The sequence below is a fragment of the Thunnus maccoyii genome, chromosome 20 (genome assembly GCF_910596095.1).
Source record: "Thunnus maccoyii chromosome 20, fThuMac1.1, whole genome shotgun sequence".
NCBI classification, from domain to species: Eukaryota; Metazoa; Chordata; class Actinopteri; order Scombriformes; family Scombridae; genus Thunnus; species Thunnus maccoyii.
This window is the reverse complement of record NC_056552.1, coordinates 1,817,854-1,844,610: the sequence shown is the minus strand read 5'-3', so window position 1 is coordinate 1,844,610 and position 26,757 is coordinate 1,817,854. Positions and strand designations below refer to the sequence as shown.

Here is a 26,757-nt window from a genome sequence, read left to right as displayed (position 1 = left end):
TCAGAAGATGCAGGCTGCAGACACACCTGAAGTCCCCCGAGAGCAAAGAAATCGGAGTTTCCTGGAAGGGTCACTACTATTTCACCGTATGCTTCACTTTTGAGTGCAAGAGCAGCCCCAAAATATTCAATTCTCTTTCCGAGGCACTCTGCTGGATCCTGCTCAACAATCACAAACTCTCATGTGTCATTCACCTCCTGGACGACTTCCTCACCGTCACCCCACCATCCTCAACCCCATCACACAGTCTCTCCACCTTCAAGTCTGCCTTCCTTCGGCTCCGTGTTCCTCTTTCTCCAGATAAGACAGTGGGACCCGGCATGTCTCTTGACTTTCTTGGTATCACCCTGGATTTACTCACCTTTCAAGCCGCCCTCCCAACCGAGAAACTCCACCGTATATCCCTGTACATTTCCAACTACCTCCTCGCCCCCCGCTGTACAAAGCGCCAGCTTCTTTCCCTCCTGGGCCACCTGAACTTCGCCATCATCCCCCAAGGGCGCTCCTTCCTCTCCCACTTATTGTCCATATCTGCAGCCATTCCTTCCCTCCATGATTTCATCACCCTGGATGCCGCTTGCAAAATGGAGCTCCACATGTGGCAGGACTTCCTTTCTTCATGGAGTGGCATCTCCTTTTTCTATGATGAACACGTGAACCAGCCCAAAGACATTCAGCTGTACACTGATGCTGCCCCCTCCGTCGGTTTCGGCGGTTACTACGGCGGTAGATGGTTCACCTCTGATTGGCCGCCGGAAATGTCCTCACTCTCTCCCTCTTCAGCCCTCTACGAGCTGTACCCCATCGTAGTTGCAGCACTTCTTTGGGGGCATGAGTGGTCCACAAAGGTCATCCTCATCCATTCAGACAACCACACCGCCATCGACATCATAAATAAAGGCCGCTCCCAATCATTGGATATCATGAAGTTCATACGCAGACTGACCCTAATCTCTCTCTTATCATCCGCGCTGCCCACTTTCCCAGCTACAAAAACACCATTGCTGACTCCCTTTCCTGGTTCTCCTTTCAGAAATGCAAAGCCTTGGCACCAGATTCAGAACCTCATCCAACACCGGTCCCTCCATTTTCAACCACAATCTTCCCCTAAACCCTCAACTTCGCTACCTGGTCACCACATCACAACAAGCAATCCTAAATAGCATAGCCCCCAGCAGTCTTTCATCGTACTACTCAGCATGGAGCTGCTTCAAAACCTTCCATACTACTCACAGGCTACCATTTCCATCCATCAACATCATAACAGTAACCAGCTTCATTACTTACGCCCATTCGGTTCTCAAAATCAGAACATCCACCATCCAAACGTACCTGAGTGGTATAAACTTTTTCATTAAACTAATTTCTGGAGCTCCAGCCCCTTCCATTTCTCACACCCACGTAAATATGTTAATTAAAGGCTTAAGAAAAGCAGAACCTCCACTAGCACCAAAACATCTGCCCCTGACTGCAGACCTCCTTGCCCGATGCGTCCAAACTCTTTGCGCAGGTTATTCATCCCCATCCATCATCTTTAACAATGTGTTATATTTTAAAAGCTTGTTATATTATCCATTGTGTCAAATCTTCATCTGAAAAGTAACTAAAGCTGTCAAATAAATGTAGTGGAGTAGAAAGTACAATATTTCCCTCTGAGATGTAGTGGAGTGGAAGTATAAAGTAGCATCACATGGAAATACTTAATAAAGTACAAGTACTTCAAAATCATACTTAAGTACAGTACTTGAGTAAATGTAGTCAGTTATTTTCCACCACTGTGTGACAGTGTGAGGGTTCATTTGTAGTTTGTGTCCTCCTGAAAGCTCAGATATACAGTCGGTCTGTGGATACAACTAGATGGAACTAATACAGACAACAGAGACATCTAGTGGTGGAACGTGTTCATTTCAGCAGAGTTCAAGCTGCTTTTAGCTCCAATACAAGTCAGGTAATGTACTGTAGTTAATCGTGTTGTTTTAGTATTCCTAGTTTAAGTTTTATTCTATTTTGGGACACATTTTTAAGATTTTAACATCCTTTTAACACTGTTGGAGCAGCTGGTGTTGGTGTTTACAGATGTTTTAATAAAGAAGTTGGTTGTGTTGCTGATGAGGTGGAGACGTATATCTAACAGCTCACTGTAGCTTCTTCTTCCATCACTCTGATATATTTACAGCTCATCCACTGACACAACATCAACTAAATGACACATTAATGCTTAATGAAGATTTAACGTCTGTGACAAACACAATGTGTTTCTTGTTTTTAAAGTGAAGCAACAGGAGGAAATGTTAGCATTAGCAGGAAGCTAATCCAGCTGTGATGCAGCTGTAGGAGAGTGAACAGTAACCAATGAGGCTGATATCAATCCATATTTGGACAAGTGGGTGGAAATGTCCATCGCGCTAGCTGCTAGCTTGGTTAGCATGGTGCATTTACAATCTATGGAAAACAGTGACAATGCTAATACTAATGCTAATTTCTGCTAGCGCTAGCTAGCTTAGAGGATTTCTTATCACAACCGAATGCTGGATGAGACTTTTTTAAGTGACCAAAATGTAACAATTAACTTTCATGAACTGAAAACACATTGTGAAACAGCAGCAGCTACGCCTATACTCTGTGAATCTGTGTTACGCCATGGTTACGTTACATAATCAACGTTGTTGCCGTGGTACCGACTTGTCAATCACAACGTAGCCATGCCCTAAAGCATACACTGATTTATCATCTATTTCACTCTAAATGGGGCCATAATGAACATCATGATGCATTGAAGAAGACTTGATACTAGTGATTGAAACCATAAACTCATTAGGAAATAGTTTACTGAGGTAATAAACCAAGTGAGAGGGGCAAGGGGCAAGGGTTAGGGCAAGAGACACAGAGAAGCAAAATAACAACAATAATAACAATAACAATAATAGTAATGGAGATGTGACCAGCAACAACAAACAGCAGCAATGGCCGGAGAAGGACATCAACAGGACCGCAAAGGCTCAGCCTGATTTTTGCAATATTACGTAAGTGAAAAAAGGCAGTCCTTGAGATTTGTTTTATGTGGGAGTTAAGGGACATATCCTGATCAAAGATAACTCCCAGATTCCTTACAGTGGTGCTGGAGGCCAGGGTAATGCCATCTAGAGTAGCTATATCATTATATAAAGAGTTTCTAAGGTGTTTATGGCCAATCACAATAGGTTTTGTCTGAGTTTAATCGTAGAAAATTGCAGGTCATCCATTGTCATCCGTCTTCATTGATAAATGTAATTGCATGTCATCTACATAGCAGTGAAAATGTATGGAGTGTTACCTAATAATATTACGTAAAGGAAGCATATATAAGGTGAATAGTATTGGTCCAAGCACAGAACCTTGTGGAACTCCGTGTCTAACTTTTGCGTGCATGGAGGATTCATCATAAACATGTACAATCTGAAATCAATCTGATAAGTATAATTTAAACCAGCTTAATGCAGTTCCTCTAATACCAATTTAATGTTCCAGTCTCTGTAATAGGATGTGATGGTCAATGGAGTCAAATGCAGCACTAAGATCTAAGACAAGTACAGAGAGAAATCCTTTCCTTCATCTGATGCATTTAGGAGATCATTGTGACTTTCACCAGTGCTGTCTCTGTGCTATGATGCGCTCTAAATCCTGACTGAAAATCCTCAAACAAACTATTGTTATGTAGAAAGTCACATAACTGATTAGAGACTGCTTTCTCAAGGATCTTAGAGAGAAAGCGAAGGTTAGAAGACGCGTAGGTCACCTGCGTCTTCGAAGCGCTCAGAGCCCAATACACAAATTTGTATGTGCGTGCATAAAACAGAGGAAAATAGACTTGACAGTGCTGTGAAAAAACATAGGAAAACCCTGAAGTCTAATGATGAAATTGTGAAAATGTGCATTTGAATGTAGGACTAAACTGGCATTAAAAACAGACACACACAAACACCCCCCAAGAACACCTCAATGTCCCCCTTTCAAAAATATTGCTTCCAGTACCCACCCACGTTCTCTGAATGCCCCCGGTGCTCACATTGAGAAACGTTTCCCTAGTGGCTTGAATAAAGTATTAGACATAACCAGTTTTCTGTGACTCTATCTTATTGTCTTTCTGTGCCGGTGGGTCCCAGTGTAAAACCTGACATTTGTATGTATATAAATCAGTATGTGTATGAGAATGTGTTGATGCTATTATCTAATTTGTTTGTAATGACCTGATCTGCTGGCAATCGGCTTCATGTGTGTTCAATCAGCCCTTGAACATTGATTGATGCACCTGTAGAGCAACCCACATACAGGCTGACTCATCATGCATGCCTTGTTTTGCACTGAGGAAAGTCCAGCATGGACTAACATGTTTGCACTGTATGCCCTTTGCACATTTCTTCACTGTCTGTACCCTGTATTGTAAATAATAGAAATATTTAAAATCCAGACCCCAGTCTGAATTCTTTTTTTGTTCTCTATGTGCAAGTTCTTCTTTGCTACTCTGAGACTTCTAACTGACCACATTCATTCACAAGCCCTCTCTTCGCGAACAAAGATTAGGAAGGCTGTTGACTTGTGGCTGACTAAGACTATCTGAGATAGGCAGGGCCTCCTACAGCAGGCACAGTTGAACATCAGGCCTGTGGGGGATGCTGATGGGCCTACGGCTAGCTCCAAAGCTGGTAGAGTCTTGGAGGGTTTACTGACACCACTTAGCCTGATCTGTAGCAATGGACCAATATTGCAATTGGTGAAGGACCTTTTGAGAGTATCTTTATAGCATTTGCGTGGATCCCCCTCTGTCACTGTGGCCACTAGACAGTTCACTGTATAGGACGAGGACCTTTGGGAGGCAGTGACCATCCTAAAGATGTGGCCCACACAGCCTCAATGCTGGTGAGCCCTGCTGTTTGCAGCACCTCTACATTAGTGATGTAACCACTTCAATTGGTGTTGAGGATGGAGCGGAGGCACTGCTGATGGAAATGTTCAAGTACAGGACCCACGACTCAGCACCATACAGGAGGGTGGTCAGCACGATGGCATGGTATACGTTGACTTTAGGTGGCTTGTCTGCTGTCCATCTCTTTGTCAATTTTGGTGTCAGAGGAGATGATGCTGCCCAGGTAGCTTAACTGGTGGACTAGTAGTGCCTAATGTTAAGCTTAAACCTAAAATCAAATCTTAACCCCAAAGCAAACAGTTAAAGTTGTGAGAACGGCCTCTTTGGTCCCAGTAATGGAGTCCCCACAATGTGGGTGGATGTCTGGTTTGGATCCAAACAAAGTTGTGTAAACAGGGACACAGACACTCAAGGACATTATGTTTCCACTTGTACAGCAAATAGTTTTATTTGTATGAGGTAGCAACTGTTCAGTCATTCATTAATCTTTGGGATATAAATATAGCTCAGACACATCACAACATCCTGACTGACTGACATCAAGATTTTCATCATATCACCTCAGCAGAACTCTGATGATGAAGGTAAGTTTGTGACTTTATACACCTGACTGAATTAATATTGAGTAGTAGTACTTTCAGTCAGATTCTCTGAAATAGTCTGTGGTGACAAGAGTTTCTTACAATTAACTTTTCTCTATTTTCTCTGTATTTTGCACTTTTAAATCTTCACTCTTGGTTTCTGTTTAAGAACCCACAAAATGCCAAAATACAGTCACTTGTTTTAACTAAATTGGAGAGTGAATCTTCCCACTGAGTTTAGTTTTAGTTTATTTTGTGTCTGCTGCTGTGTTTCTGTTGCAGCTTGTTTCAGTGGTTCTCCTCCTGCTGGCTCCAGCGTTGACCTCCTGCTTACGTCTCGTCCTCCCGCTGGACTGCAGTGACATCTATAAACATGACAGCAAACGACCCAGCGGAGTGTACATCATCTATCCCATCGGAGCCACGTCTGCTGTCCAGGTACACTTCATCCTCTCTGGGACACAGTTAGAAGATGTTGGTTCAAAGATGAGTCACCATGTGAAGACAGTTCAGGTTGATTCTACTAAACCAGCAGATATAAGTGGAGGTAGTCGTGTTACTGGTTGGATACACAGACTGTATATAAAGATGGATGTAGCAAGGTGTGACGTCACCCATTAGTTTGCCTTGAAACCAGTTTGAAGCCCAGAGTTGCAGCTTGTGTACATATGGGCTAACGTTAGCTACTTTAGCTAAATTGTGCTAACAGGGAGGTATCGTAATAAAGTAACAATATTTGTGGTCAATTGACCCACTTGACCTCTCTTTGACCTTATGAACCAACACCTTTTTCATAAGACTTTTTATTTGCTAATTTGTGTTTATTGGGCAGCATTTTTGATATACACTCCAGATAGTACATATATTTTTCTTCCAAACCTAGGATAAGAAAGATCAGTGCTCCTTACCATGGGTGTCTGGTTATGTTTTAAAATGGGGGAGAAAACTTTGAAGGATACATAATTGACAAGGGTCCCTCCAGCCCCTCCCTTAAAAAATATTTTTAAAAAATACGTTGTAATTTAAAACAAATTTCCTACATTTCTACACATGGTTTAAGTCAAGAAACAGCCACCTGCACTAGACTAGATTAGTTAGATTGAGGGTGCTATGAAAACTAAGACTGCATCATGAACAGTATATAATTGAGTGGATCAGGAGAGGAAATGATTATTGGAATAATGTTTTTATGTTTATATTTTACAGAGAGAAGTTGAGCCTTTTTGAATGGGAGTCAGTTGGAGCATCTAGCGGCCATCAGCGGCACTTTAAGATACTTCAGATTCAAGACGTGGCAGCTGCTGATTGATTGAATGTAGTTTTAAGTAAAGGATCATATTTACTAATGAGAGTGTTTGTGTGTAGGTGTACTGTGACATGGACTCAGACGGAGGACGTTGGACGGTGAGTTTTTGAACTGAAGTCATCAAGTCACAGCTGAGTGTTTTTCAGTATGAACACTTCCTGTTGGACCTTCACAATAAATCATGAGCTGTCAGTGATCCTGTGTTTATCGAGTTAACCCTCCCTCCCCCAGGTGTTCCAGAGGAGGATGGATGGCTCGGTGAACTTCTACAGGCCCTGGGATCACTACAAGGAGGGCTTTGGTATCGCTGCTGGAGAGTACTGGCTTGGTGAGAATTGAAACCAAACTAACAGTCATGTGACTTCATGAAACTGTTCATAAAAACAAACATCAAACATCTGACGTGACTTCATGTTTGTGTGTTTTCAGGTCTTGAGAGTCTCTTCCATCTGACTCATAGGAAAAAGTACGAGCTGCTGGTCGACATGGAGGACTTCAGTGGAAACAAAACGTCTGCTCGTTACTCCTCGTTCTCCATCGATCCAGAGTCCGATGGATACAGACTGCATGTGTCTGGATTCACTGATGGAGGAGCAGGTCAGTTACTGTTAGCAGGTAGTAGTTTTGTTTTGCTGATGTTTAGTTTCCACATGGAGACACTGAAGATTTCTGTCCTTATATTGGATTATTTGCATGATTCCTTCAGCTAAAGACAGATTCACAAAGATTTTCAAGTCAGTAACAACAAATCTGTGGTCTGCTCATGTTTTATTAATTCTACATGACATACTGTATGTTGTTATGTTACAGTAGCAGCAGCAGATGCAGTACCAGTAGTACTAGAAGTATTTGTACAAGTGGTAGCCATAGCAGTAGTACTGTATTAGTAGTGACAGTTGTAGTGTTAATAGTTATATAACATTATATAGTATGGTGTCATTAGCAGTAGTGTTGTAATCACACACTTGTTGTTTTCTTGTGTTTCTGTAGGAGACGGCCTGGAAACTCACGACGGACAGAAGTTCTCCACCTTCGACAAAGACCAGGACTCCGATAGCCGTAGCTGTGCCAAACTCCACCTGGGGGCATTCTGGTACAACGACTGTCATAGAGCAAACCCCAACGGGATTTATCTCTGGGGTGCTGATAGCACTCATGATGCTGCTGGAGTGGAGTGGTCCTACTGGAAGGGCTGGAACTACTCCCTGAAGACCATCAGCATGAAGATTCGTCCTGTGCAGTAATTCTCCAGAACGAACAGCAGAATATCTGTTGATCTCTTTCTTTCTCTCTGATCTAGTCTGTAACCTCACATATACTTCCAATAAATATTTCCAGCATCAATAAAAGTCAGGTGTAGAGTGTGTTTGTGAGCAGCTGCTGGGTGTAAAGTCTTGTGTCAAACAGCTGTTGGTGTAGAGAAATGATTGGACAGGTGGGGAACTTAGTGGAGGATCCAGAGGAACAAATACAGAGCAGCTTCCATCAGAAACATCACATGACATCACTGAAGTGATGAAGAACCAAATGACAGATGGAGTTGACTTGTATTGGAGCTGAAAGCAGCTTGAACTCTGCTGAAATGAACACATTCCACCACTAGATGTCTCTGTTGTCTGTATTAGTTCCATCTAGTTGTATCCACAGACTGACTGTATATCTGAGCTTTCAGCAGGACACAAACTACACATGAACCCTCACACTGTCACACAGTGGTGGAAAGTAACTGACTACATTTACTCAAGTACTGTACTTAAGTATGATTTTGAAGTACTTGTACTTTACTTGAGTATTTCCATGTGATGCTACTTTCTACATTTCAGAGGGAAATATTGTACTTTCTACTCCACTACATTTATTTGACAGCTTTAGTTACTTTCCAGATGAAGATTTGACACAATGGATAATATAACAAGCTTTTAAAATACAACACATTGTTAAAGATGAAACCAGTGGTTTCCAACCTTTTTGTCTTTTGACGTCTTACAAAAAGCAGTGTGTAGTCGGGGTCACATTTCACATGTCTATGAGTTGTTAACAGCTCCACCAAATAGTGATTTTTCCCTCTAAACTTCTCACATGCTTTCATTTCAATAAATGTTCAAATGATCCAATATTTCAGCAAAAATCAAAGATTAAACAGTAAACAGGCCACACTGTCATTACAGTACACACACACATTAAACAGTCTGTTTTCAGACATCTTAGTGATGACGAGATAAAACGCTTAAATATTTAAATTAGAAAATGAGATGATCATTAGACTGACAGGTTCTCTTTCAGACTCGCTCGGTTCGACTCCTGGCAGCAGTAATGTGTTTTCAGGGTGGGAAGACAGTGAGGGATCACAGCCAGCAGTGAACCTTCCAGATGTTCCTCCTCCAGGTGAAGCTGGCAGGCAAACAAATCTTTATATGAAAAGTAACTAAAGCTGTCAAATAAATGTAGTGGAGTAGAAAGTACAATATTTCCCTCTGAAATGTAGTGGAGTGGAAATATACAGTAGCATCACATGGAAATACTCAAATGAAATACAAGTACCTCAGTTGTGCTTAAGTACAGTACTTGAGTAAATGTACACAGAGTGCAGCTACTGATTGTGTCAACACAACAACATACAGCTGATTTACAGCATTTATCTAAAGATCAAAGTTAAGCTTCATGTCACACAGCGGATATTAATATTTTTGTTTTATTAGTGTTATATATTTGCTGTGGTTTGAATATTTTAAATGTTTCTGTATTTAATTGCTTTCCTTTTTGCAGTAACTGGGTTTTTATTGCTTGCTGTAATTGCAGTTAATATAATTTATTTGCATGCGGCTGTAATTGGACATCAGGCACTTGATGAACTAATCAGTGCACCTCGATGGGCCAATGCCGTGGCTGTGAGGGAGGATCCAGTGTCCAGACAGTAGAAGATATACAGAGATAAAAGCTGCATCAAACATCCTTTAAACAATTCTTGGGTTTTGGTGATCCTTTGGTACCAAGTGCTGCTTTTTAATGTCAGAAATATTGTTCAATGCAGACTAAATACTGAATCACCATCACTGCAGTTCCTGTAGGCTAAGTACCAGAGTAATATTAACATCTTTGTTATTATCATTGTGGATATTAAGATTTATAATTAAGTTAAAAAAATATATACAGTTACATCACAATTAATAACTTTAGACTTTAGTTAGCAAGAACATTCAAAGTTGTGTAGTTTTAAATGTAAATTATATTCATTTGATGTACATTACAGAATTAATGCAAAACTGTCAAAATGTTTGGGAATTATTATTAAAGTTGTAATCCCTCAGATTTCAGTCTGGGTTGTGTTGGCAACACCTGTGGTTACCGTGGTAATGGCAGGTGTGTTTTAACAGGACATCAAACACTGTTGGAGCAGCTGATGTTTGTGTTTACAGATGTTTTAATAAAGAAGTTGGTTGTGTTGCTGACGAGGTGTGAGAGTCACAGTGAGAGTCACAGTGATTTAAGACTTGCTTGAGCCTTTAAGGTTAAGACTTGAGACTTGCTTGTGACTTGCACATGTGTAACTTACTCCCACTTCTGATAATTGTGAACATGAACTACTTTCTCCCAAAGCCATTGGGGAGTTGCTTGTAATTACTGTCACATAATGTTTATATAAAGTAATGATTATTCAAATTATGTTTTTGTAAACTATTATCACATGATCTTATTTTTTTGTACAGTATAAAACCAACATTTACCAGGGATCTACTGTAAATAGATTGGATAATCACATACAATAAAAGCTTTAAGCTCTCAAGATACCATTAATGGGTGTTAAAGGAGGGTAATTTGAATATAATTTTACGTAATTTTTCTGTGTTTTACACTCAGAAATCTGTACTTTGATGGGGAGTTCTTGTGGATGGATTGGATAATCCTATGAATTTACCAAAGATCACTGTATGAAAACAAGAGTCTTCATTTAAATTAGTTAATTTTAAGGTATTTCTGCAATCTTTTTCATTTTTTATGCAGATTTATACACTTGTTTAACATTCTAGCAATGTTTTAAAATGAGATTTTATTTTTATTTTATAATGGTTGGACTGTAAAAATGTAGACAATGTCCAAAGTAATTATCCGTATTTTTAAAATAAATCTCTGTAGAATAACTAAAGGTTTCTTACTGTTATTTGACGGTAAGTGTCTTTAAGAGTTTTTAACTTTTTTTTATGATTTTTTTTTTTTTTACATTGTAGTCAGAGACTGTTTTTCTGATTCTGATTCATTTGGAAACTGAAGGAACTGAACATTTTGGAAAAAGTGCATATCAGCCTGATAGAGAGCATCCTTGTGTTTAATAACTGTGTCTGGCATGGGCACTTGACTTTAGTAAATAGAAACAAGCTGACCAGGATCGTTAAGACAGCAGGGAAGATAGTCAGCCGCCAACAAAAGCCATTAGACGACCCTTACATTACATCTGTACACAATAAAGCGCTGTCAATCATCAATGACAAAACACATCCCCTCTAAATGCAATTAATGTGGTCAACAAACTACGGTAAACTTAAATATAGGAGTGTAAGTTGTACACCATGGGTATGAATTAACTGATGTTGTACAAGTTAGAGATTTTTATCTGATAATGTGATGTTTTTATTGTGTAGACAAGTTTATTCTATTCTAGACTCAACTACTGAGGGTCGTCTGATTCCGGCAGCTCACATTCAACAGTTAGTAGTTAGAAAATTAATGTTGAATTTTAGGTGGTTTAAGAATATTAAAAACATTACCTGGAATTAATTTAAGCTCATTACTTATTTCTAACGTTATTTTTATTGCATCAGTTCAACATGACAGAAGAACATAGAAACAAACATAGAGGTGATTTTATGAACAAATAGAAATAAATAAAATAAAGTGTATTTAAGGGAAAACATCAAAAAATAAAAACTTTTTACAGAGATTTTTATGTAAATACAGTTCTGGTTCATTAGTTCATCCATAAATATTTCAGTTTTCAGTCAAAACTTTTCTGTGATCTTGTAATGACATAAACCCCTGTGTGGAGACTTTAACCAGGATAATACATTTTTAGCTATAAAAAGCAAAATCATAAATAAATAATCCAAATTATTGTCTGATATTTTCTCATGTAGGATACTAAGAATAAAAAAAGTTCTGGATTCAGAGTCAGATTAATTCCCCTAAAACAAGTCAGAGAGTAACTGTCAGTCTGAGATCCGCATATATTTTGTTAAATTTAGTCAGTAATGTCTGCTAGCTGTTATATGAAAAGTTATTCTCTCAGTTTGCTCAACACAATTATCAAACACAAATATGCAACAGACAGAAGGTTCACGCCACCTAAAGCGAAAACAAGTATGACACAGAAAACAGTCGTACAGAGCCGAGGTCAGGTGGAATTAAGTGCTAGTGCATATTGTTCCAGAGAAAACTAAAGATCGGTTCAATATGTTGTCAAAGCAGTATCTCCAAATATTTGAGGAACCATTATTGAATTGTGTGTGTGAGTAAACTTGGGGAAATTGGTATAAAATATAAACCTGGTTGAAAGTAGAAATCCTCCCTTGGCAGAAAATGAGAAATGTATTTTAATACCTTATTTTCCTGGAATTAAATGTGTGAAAGTGCAGGATATATAATTTAAGAAAGTTATTCAGTCAAGAATTTATGTTTGTTAAGAATTAATATTTATTTGTATGAGGAAGAAAAAAACAATCAAGTTTGCTATGAATTCTTGAGGAATTATAATTTTCTGTTTGGCTTCATGTCTGTTGAAACAATGATAGTTCTGCTTTTCTTCTGTATGAACTTAACTGTTAATTCAATGAGATGAGCTGTTTGTTTGTTTGTTGTGTTTATGTGGTTATAGTGTGTGTGTATGTGTGTTTGTGTGTGTGTGTGACTGTATGTGTGGTCAGGAAGAATAGCCAGTGTTTATGCTGGTGCTAAAGGGGATCCTAATAAAGAAAGAAAGAACTTGAACATGTTTAAGATCATTTTTAAATAAAGATTATTGAGAAAATGTGCTGATGGACACAAAGATACTCTGTCAGGCTTTCATTTTGTCCCAGCTCTGGCAGGAAGTTGTAAATGTTTTCTAAAATGTATATATTTAACTGTGCATATACTCTTTTGAAGACATTTTAGAGTTTATAAAATATATAAAATCATGAAGGAAATATTGTTAATCTTTTAGAAAAAAACAGCGTCTTTACATTCAGAATAAATTTGAGTATCTTTAAAAGGCGGTTTAAATTGTGTCTTTAATGTTGAAAATACACCGGAAGTCTTATGTCATCTAGTGCCGTGCATCTTTACGTCACGCCGGGAGCGTAACGGCCTCTATCGCGTCATGACGGACGTCTCCGGCGTCAAATCCGAGCTCGAGGTTGCCCTAGCAACTCCGTGGATGGACCAATCAGAGGGAGGCTGGACCCCACCTCTCCTCCCCTCCTCCCCTCCATCAACCAGCCGACACCACCTCCGCTGGAGCAGGGGGGCGGAGGGAGGGAGGCCAGAGATCCGTCAGCTCTTCCTCCTCAGTCCGAACTCCAGGAGCCGAGCTGAACCGCCTGCGGAGGATTTTTATCTTGGTGCGTAAAAGCGCGGCGCGTCCTGTGCGCGCGGATGGCACAGACGGCGCAGTAAATGCGTCCACTGATAGCTGTCGGTGTCGGTGGTTCAAGCTGGACACTTGTAGCTCCCTGGACACAATCTGAGCCGGGTGACCAAACTGTTTGTTGCATGTAAACACGCGCAGAGTCTCGCGCAGATCGTGGATTTATTTTGTTGGACTTTACGCGTCTCTTTGCATTCTTCTCGTTGTGGACCGGGGTGTTTACAGGAGGAAGAGCTGGAGGAGGAGGGTTACATGCTGCCGAGTCTCGTCTCATGATGGGACGCGGCAGCTGTCATCTGCCGCGAGGATGAGCCACAGAAGCAGCCCGGCCAGGGCGTACGACTTTCTGCTCAAATTCCTGCTGGTGGGAGACAGCGATGTCGGGAAGGGAGAGATCCTGGCGAGCCTGCAGGACGGAGCCACCGAGTCTCCGTACGGATACAACATGGGTGAGTGAGGGTGTGTGTGGAGAGGAGGTCATTTATTGGACCCAAACCCACCTGCCAGGTTATTTTGGAGGTTTACGCGCACGGATTTCCTGTTTTTACGCACGGTTTACGCAACGCGAGCAGCGTGACTCCAAATCAGATAACCACTGAGCATGGAGCAAACAAAGTGACAGTTCAAATACAGAAGCTCTCATTATAACACGCACACACACACACACACACACACACACACACACACACACACACACACACACACACACACACACACACACACTAACCCCAAACTTGATGATACCTGGTCAGTTTTTGGCTCAGGTCACGTGAGAATCCCAGCATGAAACCAACTCTCTTAACTGGAAAACCTTCTTTATGAAAGGGAATTAGATCGTCATACTGGGGAGACTGGGGGGTTCAGTGTGTCTGCCAGTATAATGTACTCAAGTACAGTAGTTAAGTATTTTACCTGGGTACCATATTTCCATTTTATGTTTCTTTACACTTCTAATCCTCTACATTTCAGAGAGAGCAAACAAAACATTTGATGAACAAATAAAACATGATGCATCATTTTAGATTAAAACACCCAAACACACCAGTTAAAATTTGCTTCAAAATTTGCTCTGTTGAAAAGTCTTCTTACACGTTGATGCATAAATGATAATAATCCAATAACATCAAATCATTAACACTCTAAAATGACGCCTACTTTTCATACTTACAGGTTCCCTTCAGACATGTTTTAAGACATAAAAAGACTGTTTTGAGTAATAATTTGTGTCTATTATGGTGTTTACACACAAATAGTTCAGTTACCTCGTTAAAATCCTTAAAACATCAACTCCTCCTTCTCCCTCACGTAAAAATCCATAATCTCTGACTCTAACTGTAAATATTGTTGATTTCTAAAGTTTTCCTGCTGGACACAAGATGTCTCCTCCTTCACTGTGAAGTTTATTCTCAGTGTTGCATACTGGACCATGATTGGCTCCAAACTAGTTGTGATGTCATAAATCCTGCAGGTGCATCCAGGTGTTAAACTGAGATTTAAGGTGAGCTCAGAGAAACTTTGAAAACAAACTGCACAGAGCAGAGAACAACATCTAACTGAAGGGTGGGTGCTTTGGTTTGAAGGTCAGGGTCTTATGTCCACTTTGATTAACAGTGTGTGTGTACAGTGTGTACAGTGTGTACAGTGTGTGTGTTGTGTGTACAGTGTGTACAGTGTGTAGTGTGTGTACAGTGTGTGTACAGTGTGTACAGTGTGTGTGTACAGTGTGTACAGTGTGTGTACAGTGTGTACAGTGTGTAGTGTGTGTACAGTGTGTGTACAGTGTGTACAGTGTGTGTGTACAGTGTGTGTACAGTGTGTACAGTGTGTGTACAGTGTGTGTGTACAGTGTGTACAGTGTGTGTGTAGTGTGTGTACAGTGTGTACAGTGTGTACAGTGTGTGTGTTGTGTGTACAGTGTGTACAGTGTGTAGTGTGTGTACAGTGTGTGTACAGTGTGTAGTGTGTGTACAGTGTGTGTACAGTGTGTACAGTGTGTGTGTTGTGTGTGTACAGTGTGTACAGTGTGTGTACAGTGTGTGTACAGTGTGTAGTGTGTGTACAGTGTGTACAGTGTACAGTGTGTGTACAGTGTGTGTACAGTGTGTACAGTGTGTGTACAGTATGTACAGTGTGTACAGTGTGTAGTGTGTGTGCAGTGTGTGTAGTGTGTGTGTAGTGTGTGTACAGTGTGTACAGTGTGTGTGTACAGTGTGTACAGTGTGTGTGTAGTGTGTGTACAGTGTGTACAGTGTGTACAGTGTGTGTGTAGTGTGTGTGTACAGTGTGTGTGTACAGTGTGTGTGTACAGTGTGTACAGTGTGTACAGTGTGTACAGTGTGTACAGTGTGTGTACAGTGTGTGTGTACAGTGTGTACAGTGTGTGTACAGTGTGTGTACAGTGTGTACAGTGTGTGTACAGTGTGTGTACAGTGTGTGTACAGTGTGTGTGTACAGTGTGTACAGTGTGTACAGTGTGTGTACAGTGTGTGTACAGTGTGTACAGTGTGTACAGTGTGTGTACAGTGTGTGTGTACAGTGTGTACAGTGTGTGTACAGTGTGTACAGTGTGTACAGTGTGTGTACAGTGTGTGTACAGTGTGTACAGTGTGTGTACAGTGTGTGTACAGTGTGTGTGTACAGTGTGTACAGTGTGTACAGTGTGTGTACAGTGTGTGTGTACAGTGTGTACAGTGTGTGTACAGTGTGTGTGTACAGTGTGTACAGTGTGTACAGTGTGTACAGTGTGTGTACAGTGTGTACAGTGTGTGTACAGTGTGTGTACAGTGTGTGTGTACAGTGTGTACAGTGTGTACAGTGTGTGTACAGTGTGTGTACAGTGTGTGTACAGTGTGTGTGTACAGTGTGTACAGTGTGTACAGTCTGCAGGCTGAATGAAGTCTAACATCTGTAGATGTTGAGATCTCAGGCGTGCCCGAGCTCGTCTCAGCAGTTGTGGGAAAACTCGGCACACAGAAACATCTTCTCGTCAGTCGAGTCAGATTTTATTGTTCACACAATAACATGAAACTGTCGGTAACAGCAGGACAAAACATAATGTAACAGAAAAGGTTTTGCATTTTATTTCATTTAATTTCACACTACTAAACACAACGAGTCAAAAGCAACGTAATTATTTTTAAAGAGTAATTGAGACTAATGTCATGCTTACAGAGTGCAGGTTTATATCTAATGCTGCTGGTTGTTTGAATATTTTTCAGCCTCTTTTGTAGAGCTGCAATGATTAGTTGATTGAGAGAAAAATAATCAGCAACTATTTTGATAATCAATTAATTGTGTAAGTAAAATATTTAAATATTTGTGTGTAGTGTGTGTACAGTGTGTACAGTGTGTGTGTACAGTGTGTACAGTGTGTGTGTAGTGTGTGTACAGTGTGTACAGTGTGTACAGTGTGTGTGTAGTGTGTGTGTACAGTGTGTGTACAGTGTGTGTACAGTGTGTACAGTGTGTACAGTGTGTACAGTGTGTGTACAGTGTGTGTACAGTGTGTACAGTGTGTGTACAGTGTGTGTACAGTGTGTGTGTGTACAGTGTGTACAGTGTGTGTACAGTGTGTGTACAGTGTGTGTGTACAGTGTGTACAGTGTGTGTACAGTGTGTGTGTACAGTGTGTGTGTACAGTGTGTACAGTGTGTACAGTGTGTACAGTGTGTACAGTGTGTGTACAGTGTGTGTGTACAGTGTGTACAGTGTGTGTACAGTGTGTGTACAGTGTGTACAGTGTGTGTACAGTGTGTGTACAGTGTGTGTGTACAGTGTGTACAGTGTGTACAGTGTGTGTACAGTGTGTGTACAGTGTGTACAGTGTGTGTACAGTGTGTGTACAGTGTGTGTGTACAGTGTGTACAGTGTGTACAGTGTGTGTACAGTGTGTGTGTACAGTGTGTACAGTGTGTACAGTGTGTGTACAGTGTGTACAGTGTGTACAGTGTGTGTACAGTGTGTGTACAGTGTGTACAGTGTGTGTACAGTGTGTGTACAGTGTGTGTGTACAGTGTGTACAGTGTGTACAGTGTGTGTACAGTGTGTGTGTACAGTGTGTACAGTGTGTGTACAGTGTGTGTACAGTGTGTGTACAGTGTGTGTGTACAGTGTGTACAGTGTGTACAGTGTGTGTACAGTGTGTGTACAGTGTGTACAGTGTGTACAGTGTGTGTACAGTGTGTGTGTACAGTGTGTACAGTGTGTGTACAGTGTGTACAGTGTGTACAGTGTGTGTACAGTGTGTGTACAGTGTGTACAGTGTGTGTACAGTGTGTGTACAGTGTGTGTGTACAGTGTGTACAGTGTGTACAGTGTGTGTACAGTGTGTGTGTACAGTGTGTACAGTGTGTGTACAGTGTGTGTGTACAGTGTGTACAGTGTGTACAGTGTGTACAGTGTGTGTACAGTGTGTACAGTGTGTGTACAGTGTGTGTACAGTGTGTGTGTACAGTGTGTACAGTGTGTACAGTGTGTGTACAGTGTGTGTACAGTGTGTGTACAGTGTGTGTGTACAGTGTGTACAGTGTGTACAGTGTGTGTACAGTGTGTACAGTGTGTGTACAGTGTGTGTACAGTGTGTACAGTGTGTGTACAGTGTGTACAGTCTGCAGGCTGAATGAAGTCTAACATCTGTAGATGTTGAGATCTCAGGCGTGCCCGAGCTCGTCTCAGCAGTTGTGGGAAAACTCGGCACACAGAAACATCTTCTCGTCAGTCGAGTCAGATTTTATTGTTCACACAATAACATGAAACTGTCGGTAACAGCAGGACAAAACATAATGTAACAGAAAAGGTTTTGCATTTTATTTCATTTAATTTCACACTACTAAACACAACGAGTCAAAAGCAACGTAATTATTTTTAAAGAGTAATTGAGACTAATGTCATGCTTACAGAGTGCAGGTTTATATCTAATGCTGCTGGTTGTTTGAATATTTTTCAGCCTCTTTTGTAGAGCTGCAATGATTAGTTGATTGAGAGAAAAATAATCAGCAACTATTTTGATAATCAATTAATTGTGTAAGTAAAATATTTAAAAAAAAAAAAAACATTCTCTAGTTCAAGCCTCTCACATGTGAGGATTTGCTGCTTTTCTCTGTCTGATTTTACTTTGACTTTGTGCATCAGAGATGAAGATTGAGATAATTAATGTTTTCAAGTGAAAAAGGTTTGACATTTGACAGCATTCAGATCAGACTTGTGTCGTATTTTAAGAGTTACGGAAACATTTCTGGTCATCAGATTGTCTTTGTGACATTTACATAAAAATCATAAAAAGTGTTTATTCAGACATGAGACTGACATGTTAGTGTTCCATCAGATTAAAGTGAAGTTTTTTACTGGATCACAATTCTGACTTGACTTCCATCATATTGTTAATTATTAACATGAATGTATACATTTTTACATTCATAACTCTTTTTTTACTTATTCTATTGGCTACCTGGCAGAAATGGGCTTTCTGCATTTTGTTTTTTTGTCCAAATTTAGACATTTATTGTAAATGATCCCAGTGCAATGTTGTTAAATGCCAATAAGTGTAAAGTTTGTATTCATAAATGTATTTGTTATATTGCTTTACAGACATTAACGGTGAAAAAGGTAACGAAAAAGGTAAACGGCACAGTAACATTAAAGTAACAATCTCAAAGATCTCTGTCTCGTTGTCTTTGGCGGCACCTGTGGCGATAAGCGGTAATTGCAGGTGTGTTTTTGGACCTCACTTCCCAGAGATCCAAACAGTGTCGCCTGTGTGACATCATCAGCTGGCAGTCAGCACCTCAGCCACGCCTCCAGTTGAAGAGCGAGTCTGTTGCGTTAGCTCCGCCTACCTCACTGGCGGACCAACCACTGCTGGCTGAAGGAAAACGCATCACTAACTGTGCACCTCGTGACTGTCACCACTGACCCCCCGGTTTGTAATAGTGCAAACCACTGTGTGACCTCATTCAGCGATAGATAGTGACTTAACAGACACTTATTCAGAGGTGCAGTGTGTAGCATTTAGTGGCATCTAGCGGAACGGACTCGGCAGAAATGGAATATAATATTCATAAGTATGTTTTAATTAGTGTTTAATCACCTGAAAATAAGAATCACTGTGTTTTTTTGTTACCTTATATCTACATAGAGAGCGGGTCCTCTTCCACAGAGCCTGCCATGTTTCTACAGTAGCCCAGAATAGACAAACCAAACACTGGCTCCAGAGAGGGCCACCGTAGGTTCTCCTACACACTTGGAAGGGGACGGAGAGGAGGACGGGTATTCAGTTTGTTGCAATCTGTAACCTCACTGCTAGATGCCGCTAAATCCTACAGACTGATCCTTTAAATGAAAATCTTCAAGATTATTACTTAACACACAGCATGCAGGGAGATGAACAGGTAATAAGGACTAGTGGGGAGAGTATAATGGGAGTTTAGGTCCATATTTTATGTGTCGTTTGCTAACTTTCTGGTGCTAGTAACGATTTACTAATTAATACTACGAAACTACTCGTGTGTTGTTTATACAGAAGGCAGATTTATATCTAATAAATCTGTTGTCCAGAGCTGCAACGATTAGTTGATTAATCAGTTGTCAGAAAATTAATCAGTATCAACTATTTTGGTAATCAAATAATCACTTCAGTCATTTGACAAGCAAAAATGCCAAATATTTGATGGTTCCAGCTTCTTAAATGTTAAGATTTGCTTTTTTTCTTTGTCACATATGACAGTTAATTGAATATCTGACAAACTGAAGACATCACTGTGGCCTCTGAGAAAGTGTAAATGGCATTTTTTCACTATTTTTTAACACTTTATCGCAAAACTGATCAGTCAATAATGAAAATAATCGTTATATTAAACTGTAAAAAACACAAATATGACATAATATTCCACAAATACGATTCATACATGTTTTTTTTTTATTCACAACATGCTGCCCCAGTAACCTTTTTGTGTTTTTATAACATTTGCCATCATCTTCTTTCCTTCTTTTGTCACTTGTAATTGCTATAGTGTGTGTGTGTGTGTGTGTGTGTGTGTGTGTGTGTGTGTGTGTGTGTGTGTGTGGTATTAATAAACGCTGGCTGGCAGGCAGCTGCTCATGACTCACTCGCTCCCTGCGAGGGGGAGGGGGGGGGGGGGGGGGGGGGGTCCTGGACGTGTTGATGCTCTCAGGCTTCACTCACAGCTTACGGATGATGTAATTCACACTCTGGCGGCCATGTTGGAGGTCTGAAGCTTCTGAGTAACAGTGACTGTGTCCACTTAGTTACATAATCACATGTACAACCTGTTGTTTCAGACAAACGGGGTTGTGTGTAATCTCTTAATAGTCGTCACCTTTTGCAGTTATGATTAAATTCAATAATTGCAACATGAAAAAAGAGTTCTCAATTTAGTAATTTGTGCTCTCTGTGTTTGCTCTTGAATGGAGAGCAGGTAAAACTTGTCTGATCAACTTCAGGTTTGTGAGCGACCCTGAACCCTGAAGCTATGATGTCATGTGTTTTTATTCTTAGTCTGCGGACGAGAGGAGAAGATGCAACTCCGCTGAGTCTAGAAGATCAGAAAAACGTTTGGATTTGACTGTAAACTGTCTCTTTCTGCGGACGACGAACCCCGACGGCAGGGTTTAAATCTGCAGCGCTGCTCTCTGTCATGGCTTCACTTTGTGACTCGCGCTGATAAGATAAGTGGATTCTCAAATGGAAATAAATCTCGGCTGGTGCGGCTTTAATATTTCAGGCATTCATCAGGCTGACATCCAGAGCGACTCAGTGTGACAGCGGGAAAAAGCCTCAGACTGCTGACATAACCGCTAACAGCCATGAGTGGGGAGGTCAAAGGTCAGGGATGACATCATAGCCGCTGTGGATGCAGGAAAACATCAGAATGATCCCGGATAGACGGGGAGAGCTCAGAAAACTGAATCAGAGCTTCAGATTTTATTGGCTGATACTGATTTTTGAGGCTGATACATAAAATTAAGATTTTAAAAAACCCATCAAGGATATATTGGCCAATATTAGTTTGATAACATTCATAAATTTGGTTATTGCAGAGCAAAGATGCTGCAGAGAAGTACTCGGCAGCTGGATAAACTGTGTTCAATAAGAAATAATTCAGCACTTAACTTCCTCTAAAACCACAAACTGTAGTTTTTACATTTCTGTTTGTGTACAGATCAAACAAATGAGACTCAGATTATAAATCAGTGAGCTTAAGATGTGTTATAGTAGTTGTATTTTTAACTTTACTACAGACACACTAACGGTTTTCCCCTGCTCGCAGTCTTTATGCTAAGCTAGGCTAACATCTTCTCATCGCACTCTCAGCAAGAAAGAGTATTTCCCAAAATGTCAAACTCCTCCTTAAAAGGGGACATATTCTGCTTTTAGTGGTTTTCAGGTATTTATTTCCTGTTCTGATGTCAGATGTTAAACATGGTCAAAGGTCCAAAACTTGAGGTGAACGTGTGTAGAAATGCTGCCTGCAAGTCAAAAGTCAGGGCTTCAACCTGCGCTGAATGCTTCATTTCAGACGTTTTTTTCTAACTTGCTGACGACCTGATGTCGGCTCTTCACACATGCTCATAAACGGCTGTTCTGTAGCCATGGTTGCTAAGGTGGTTGCTAAGGTGTTTCCATGTGTTGTTCAGCTCCAACATGTACGGATGGATTTAAGAAGTTGACATTTGGAGTAAAGAAGGAGAAAAAGAAGTGAAATCCTGCTACTATAGTTTGTTTACGTAGCCTCCGGAGCCGGAGGAAGCTTCCTGAAGCTGACCAATCAGAACAGAGTGGGTTCATCAGGAGGCGGGCCTTAAAGAGACAGGAGCTAAAACGGCCTGTTTCAGACAGAGGCTGAACTGAGGGGCTGCATAAAGGACCAGTAGAAGATAAATTTTTTAACTGAAAATCATGCAAAGATATTCCAGTAGAGCCCCAGAATATAAATATAGAGCTGGAAATGTGCAGAATATGTGTCCTTTAATAAAGAGTTATTGAAGACTGACCTAGTGAGCTACAGTTAGCAAGCTTCTCAGCTTTGTTACGAACACGACAATCATTTCTAGAACAAAGCGCTCCTGAGATCTAACAAAGCGCTGAACTTGCCTGAACTGCGGAGGAGATGTGAGATATATCTGTGATGAGTCGTTTGTGTTGTGTTTGATGTATCAGTCGAGGGGAATATGACTCACTGGGCCGATGTAAGATACTTGTTGGGTTTTCTGAGGATGGAAGACAGTTTCCTCACCAGTCACTGACAACTCGGTTTCCCCCACATCAGGCAGTTTGGCTCAGCTGATGGAAAACTATAGCGGCGAAGCCTTGATGTCTGCTGTTTCTGGGTCATCTCCCTCAACAGGAGTTATGACAGGAGACGGAGACATAGCTGTGGTTCGCTGTCTCTCTGCCAAGGAGTTTTGCGGTGAAAATGCGGGTTGACTGCTAGAACAATCAACGCCATGGAGGCTGCAGGCATCCCGGCAAAGAGCTGCTATTACAGGCTGCATGTGGTGGCCAAAACCACATGGGGAAGCCTTGATTACATCTCGGAGACGCAAGCTCACAAAAATGCACACAAACACCCTCGCAGTTTATTTTATATATTCGACGGGCTGTTGATAATTACTCACAAATGAGGCAAACAAAGAAAAGCCAAATGCTTGTTTACAATTTGTTTTTCCACATTTATGACCAGAGGTGCAGTAAAAGTACCAATACAGCAATATAAAAATACTCCATTACATGTAAAAGTCCTGCATGAAAAATCCTCCTACAGTAAAAGTACATAAGTATTATGAGCTTGATGTAGTTAAAGTATTGCAGTAAAAGTACATAAGTATTATGAGCTTGATGTAGTTAAAGTATTGCAGTAAAAGTACATAAGTATTATGAGCTTGATGTAGTTAAAGTATTGCAGTAAAAGTAGTGGTTTGGTCCCTCTGACTGATATATTATTATATATGACATCATTAGATTATTAATAGTGAAGCATCAGTGTTAGAGCAGCATGTTACTGTTGTAGCTGCTGGAGGTGGAGCTAGTTTACACTACTTTATATACAGTTAGCTAGTTTGGTCCAGTGGTTCCCAACCTAGGGGTCGGGCCCCTCCAAATGGTCAGCAGATAAATCTGAGGGGTGGTGAGATAATTAATGGGATAGGAAAGAAGAAAAAACAAAGTTCTGATACACAAATCTGTTTTCAGTTTTTGGACTTTTTCTCTAATCTTTGATTTTTGCTGAAATATTGGATCATTTGAACATTTATTGAAATGAAAGCATGTGAGAAGTTTAGAGGGAAAAATCACTATTTGGTGGAGCTGTTAACAACTCATAGACATGTGAAATGTGACCCCGACTACACACTGCTTTTTGTAAGACGTCAAAAGACAAAAAGGTTGGAAACCACTGGTTTCATCTTTAACAATGTGTTGTATTTTAAAAGCTTGTTATATTATCCATTGTGTCAAATCTTCATCTGAAAAGTAACTAAAGCTGTCAAATAAATGTAGTGGAGTAGAAAGTACAATATTTCCCTCTTAGATGTAGAAAGTAGCATCACATGGAAATACTCAAGTAAAGTACAAGTACCTCAAAACTGTACTTGAATAAATGTACTCAGTTATTTTTCCACCACTGTCCATGAGCAGCTCTTTCATAACATTTTTTCAGGTGTTGTGTAATTTTACTACAACACTCTACTCTTCCAGTTTCTCAACAGAACCGCCAGTAAACTGCCGAAGCTTCGAGAGTCGAGCCTCGGGAAGACTTGATAAACGTGTAGTGGGTGTGGTGTTGTGGTGATTTCGTGTGTGTTTGTGTGTTTGTGTTCGATCACGCTGAGAGCAGCTCGGTGGGGGTATAATGATGAAGAAAGTGGAGATGCTGTTGGTGTTGCCAGGAGAGGCTGACTCACTCCTCTGGATGTGTGATCTCACTCATACAGATGATGACCTTGGCTAACACATGAAAAACACAGAGAGAGAGAGAGAGAGAGAGGAGTCAAACATTTCAGTTTGGTGTTTGGACGACATCACAGAACAGCGTAATTTCTAGCAAGAGTCTGAAATTGCTTTTGGTTTGATGTTTTCTGTGCAAATATATAATTGTTAGACATCAGATGTGATTTAATTACTGTGTGGTGAAGAAGTGAAAAGAATAAAAAGTCAGACAAATGATTTTAAAGGACCAGTGTGTAGAATTAGTGGCGTCTAGCAGTGAAGCAGTGAACCTCCTCCCCTTTCAATCATGTAGGAGAAACATGGCGGGTTCATTCTAAGGTAACAAAAACACAACAGTTTTTAGTTTCTGGTGATTATAAACTAATTAAAACTAATTATATTCCATTTCTGCCAGTAAATCCCCCTAAATCCTACATACTGGTCCTTTAAAAGGAGCTCAAATACTGAAAGCAGGAAGCCTGTTGGAGAGAGACATGAGGTGAGGAAAGGTGGCGGCGGATGGTGGAGAGGTGACAGATGGACAGAGTGACAGCAGCAAAACCCCGGAGCGAGGATAATAAAGAAGACAAATACAAGGTTATTTGAGGGACAGCTGAACACGATGCTAGACAGCTCAGTTCTTTCTGTTTAGCTCAAAGGATCTCGTTAGTTCTCATACATATAACTGAGTTCTAACAACAGATGTGAAAGAGTTGCACCGAGGTTCTGATATTAATGATTCTCTACTTTTTGTCCACAACATTTCAGGCAAGGCAAGTTTATTTGTGTTGCACATCTCAACAAGGCAATTTATGCTTAACATGAAACATAAAAGACATCAAGACAAAATGTAAAAGAAACACAAAACATTATAAAAAGACATTTAACTACAATGACACAATGTCTCAAGTGTCTCAAATTCATTTTTGAACCATTTGAACTGCAAACAGTGACCGTCAGGACAACATTTAACAAAGACTACAGGTGTGTCGAGACAGAAAGAAAGTCAATGAAGCCGCTAATTCACCTGGGTTGGTTTGTATTGATACGTGAATTGATGCCATCATAAACGTAGAGAAACTAGAGGAGTAATGAGAGAGACTGGAGGGAAATAACAGAAAGAACTGTGAGTTTCTGCTGAGTTCTCAGGTCAGTCAGAGGCTGAACTGAACACAAGCACACAGAAACACAGTCGGTATGGATGGATTATAAGAACTGGATACCAGACTTACAGATGGCACCCTGTTCATTCCTATCAAAGGTTTTCAATGGCACATTAAGCCAAAAAAATTGTCTTCTGGTTGTAAAGAAATTATCCAGATGTTGCTCATGCTTCCTGATTTTTGGGCCCGTAGAGCATGCTCAGTAGAGACTTCCGCTGACTTCCAGTTGGCTCCTCGTTCACTTGAATGGAGATGAAATAATTTAATCGTGCAGCTCTTCTCAACTTAACAAATGTTATCGGATCAAATTCTGATAATAAAATGAATCATTTTGCTCAGAAACATTTATTCAGCGTTTTACAGCCGCTCCTTTTCCAGTGACTGTGTTTGGGGAGAAAAGGCTTTTTGGACCACAGTGAATCATGTGACAGACAGGAAGTTGTAATCACACGGTTTGGCCACTATGTCAAATAGGCTTCAGAGCCCGTCGCTGTTCCTGGGGGGTTATGGGCATCTTTTGCTAACTAGCTTAGCTACTATACCGTTGACACAATGGCTGTTTGGGGTGAATAAACAAAAATGGTCCAGCAGTCAAACTAGTGAGTCTAAAGCCATGCATCAGCAAGCTAACATGCTCACAATAACAATAACATGCTGATTTTGACTAGATAATGGTGCCAGATGAAAGGTCAAGAGTTCAAAGGTTTTATAATTCATCCTCTGGAGAATGTGAACCAAATTTCAAAGTCAGTAGGATTCATCTTCTCTGGGAAGCATGAATGTCACAATTCATCCAGTAGTTGTTGTGATATTTCAGTCTGGACCAACGTGGTGGACTGACCGACATGTAGCCATGTCGCTATGCTAACATAGCTAAAAACCTAAAGCACTTGCCCCATAACACCAATTTCTCCGTCTTCCCAAATCTCAGCACATAACTTGATCAGTACAATGTTAATATTTATTACTGATAGAAATGACGGACAAGGCTGCTACAGTCTGCACTGCTTCACTGTTTTGACATCTGTCAACAAACCCTCACTGTTCCAACCTCTTATGCAACAGCACTTTCCCAAGATGCTTCATGTATCATGCATGTCAGAGAGAGAACGAGAGACAGAGAGAGAGACAGAGAGAGAGAGAGTGTGTGTGTGTGTGTGTGTGTATGTGTGTAGGTTGTACTGGTGTGTTGCATTTCTCCCAGAATAACTCATATATTATATCACATCTTGTTCTCTCAGATCTA

General features: G+C 40.5%; 2 protein-coding genes across 4 annotated transcripts in view; both read left to right on the top strand.

Moving 5' to 3' along the window:
• Positions 1 to 3,689: 3,689 nt before the first annotated feature.
• Positions 3,690 to 8,073, top strand: LOC121887016 (microfibril-associated glycoprotein 4-like). 2 transcript variants are annotated; one of them, XM_042397533.1, is made up of 7 exons: positions 3,690 to 5,126; positions 5,409 to 5,487; positions 5,767 to 5,922; positions 6,850 to 6,888; positions 7,022 to 7,118; positions 7,220 to 7,387; positions 7,781 to 8,073. In XM_042397533.1, the coding sequence occupies exons 2-7, from the start codon at positions 5,479 to 5,481 to the stop codon at positions 8,032 to 8,034; spliced, it is 723 nt and encodes a 240-aa protein (XP_042253467.1). In that variant the 5' UTR covers positions 3,690 to 5,126; positions 5,409 to 5,478; the 3' UTR covers positions 8,035 to 8,073. The 2 variants fall into 2 exon arrangements, with proteins under 2 accessions (XP_042253467.1, XP_042253466.1); XM_042397532.1 differs by having other exon boundaries at positions 3,690 to 5,487.
• Positions 8,074 to 13,086: 5,013 nt separating this feature from the next.
• The window catches only part of rab40b (RAB40B, member RAS oncogene family), a 28,215-nt gene continuing 14,544 nt past the window's right edge, over positions 13,087 to 26,757 (top strand). Inside the window, exons 1-2 of one of the 2 annotated variants that reach the window (XM_042396280.1) lie at positions 13,087 to 13,380; positions 13,632 to 13,855. In XM_042396280.1, coding sequence (XP_042252214.1) covers positions 13,714 to 13,855 — 142 coding nt within the window. In that variant the 5' untranslated portion in view covers positions 13,087 to 13,380; positions 13,632 to 13,713. Of the gene's footprint in view, positions 13,856 to 26,757 lie in introns of both variants that reach the window. The other variant, XM_042396279.1, reaches the window with a different exon arrangement.

Excerpts from the sequence above, each read along its gene's own strand:
- LOC121887016 (XM_042397533.1), top strand. Across the intron at positions 7,119-7,219 it reads TGCTGGAGAGTACTGGCTTG|GTCTTGAGAGTCTCTTCCAT; the intron begins GTGAGAATTGAA and ends GTGTGTTTTCAG. Across the intron at positions 7,388-7,780 it reads ATTCACTGATGGAGGAGCAG|GAGACGGCCTGGAAACTCAC; the intron begins GTCAGTTACTGT and ends GTGTTTCTGTAG.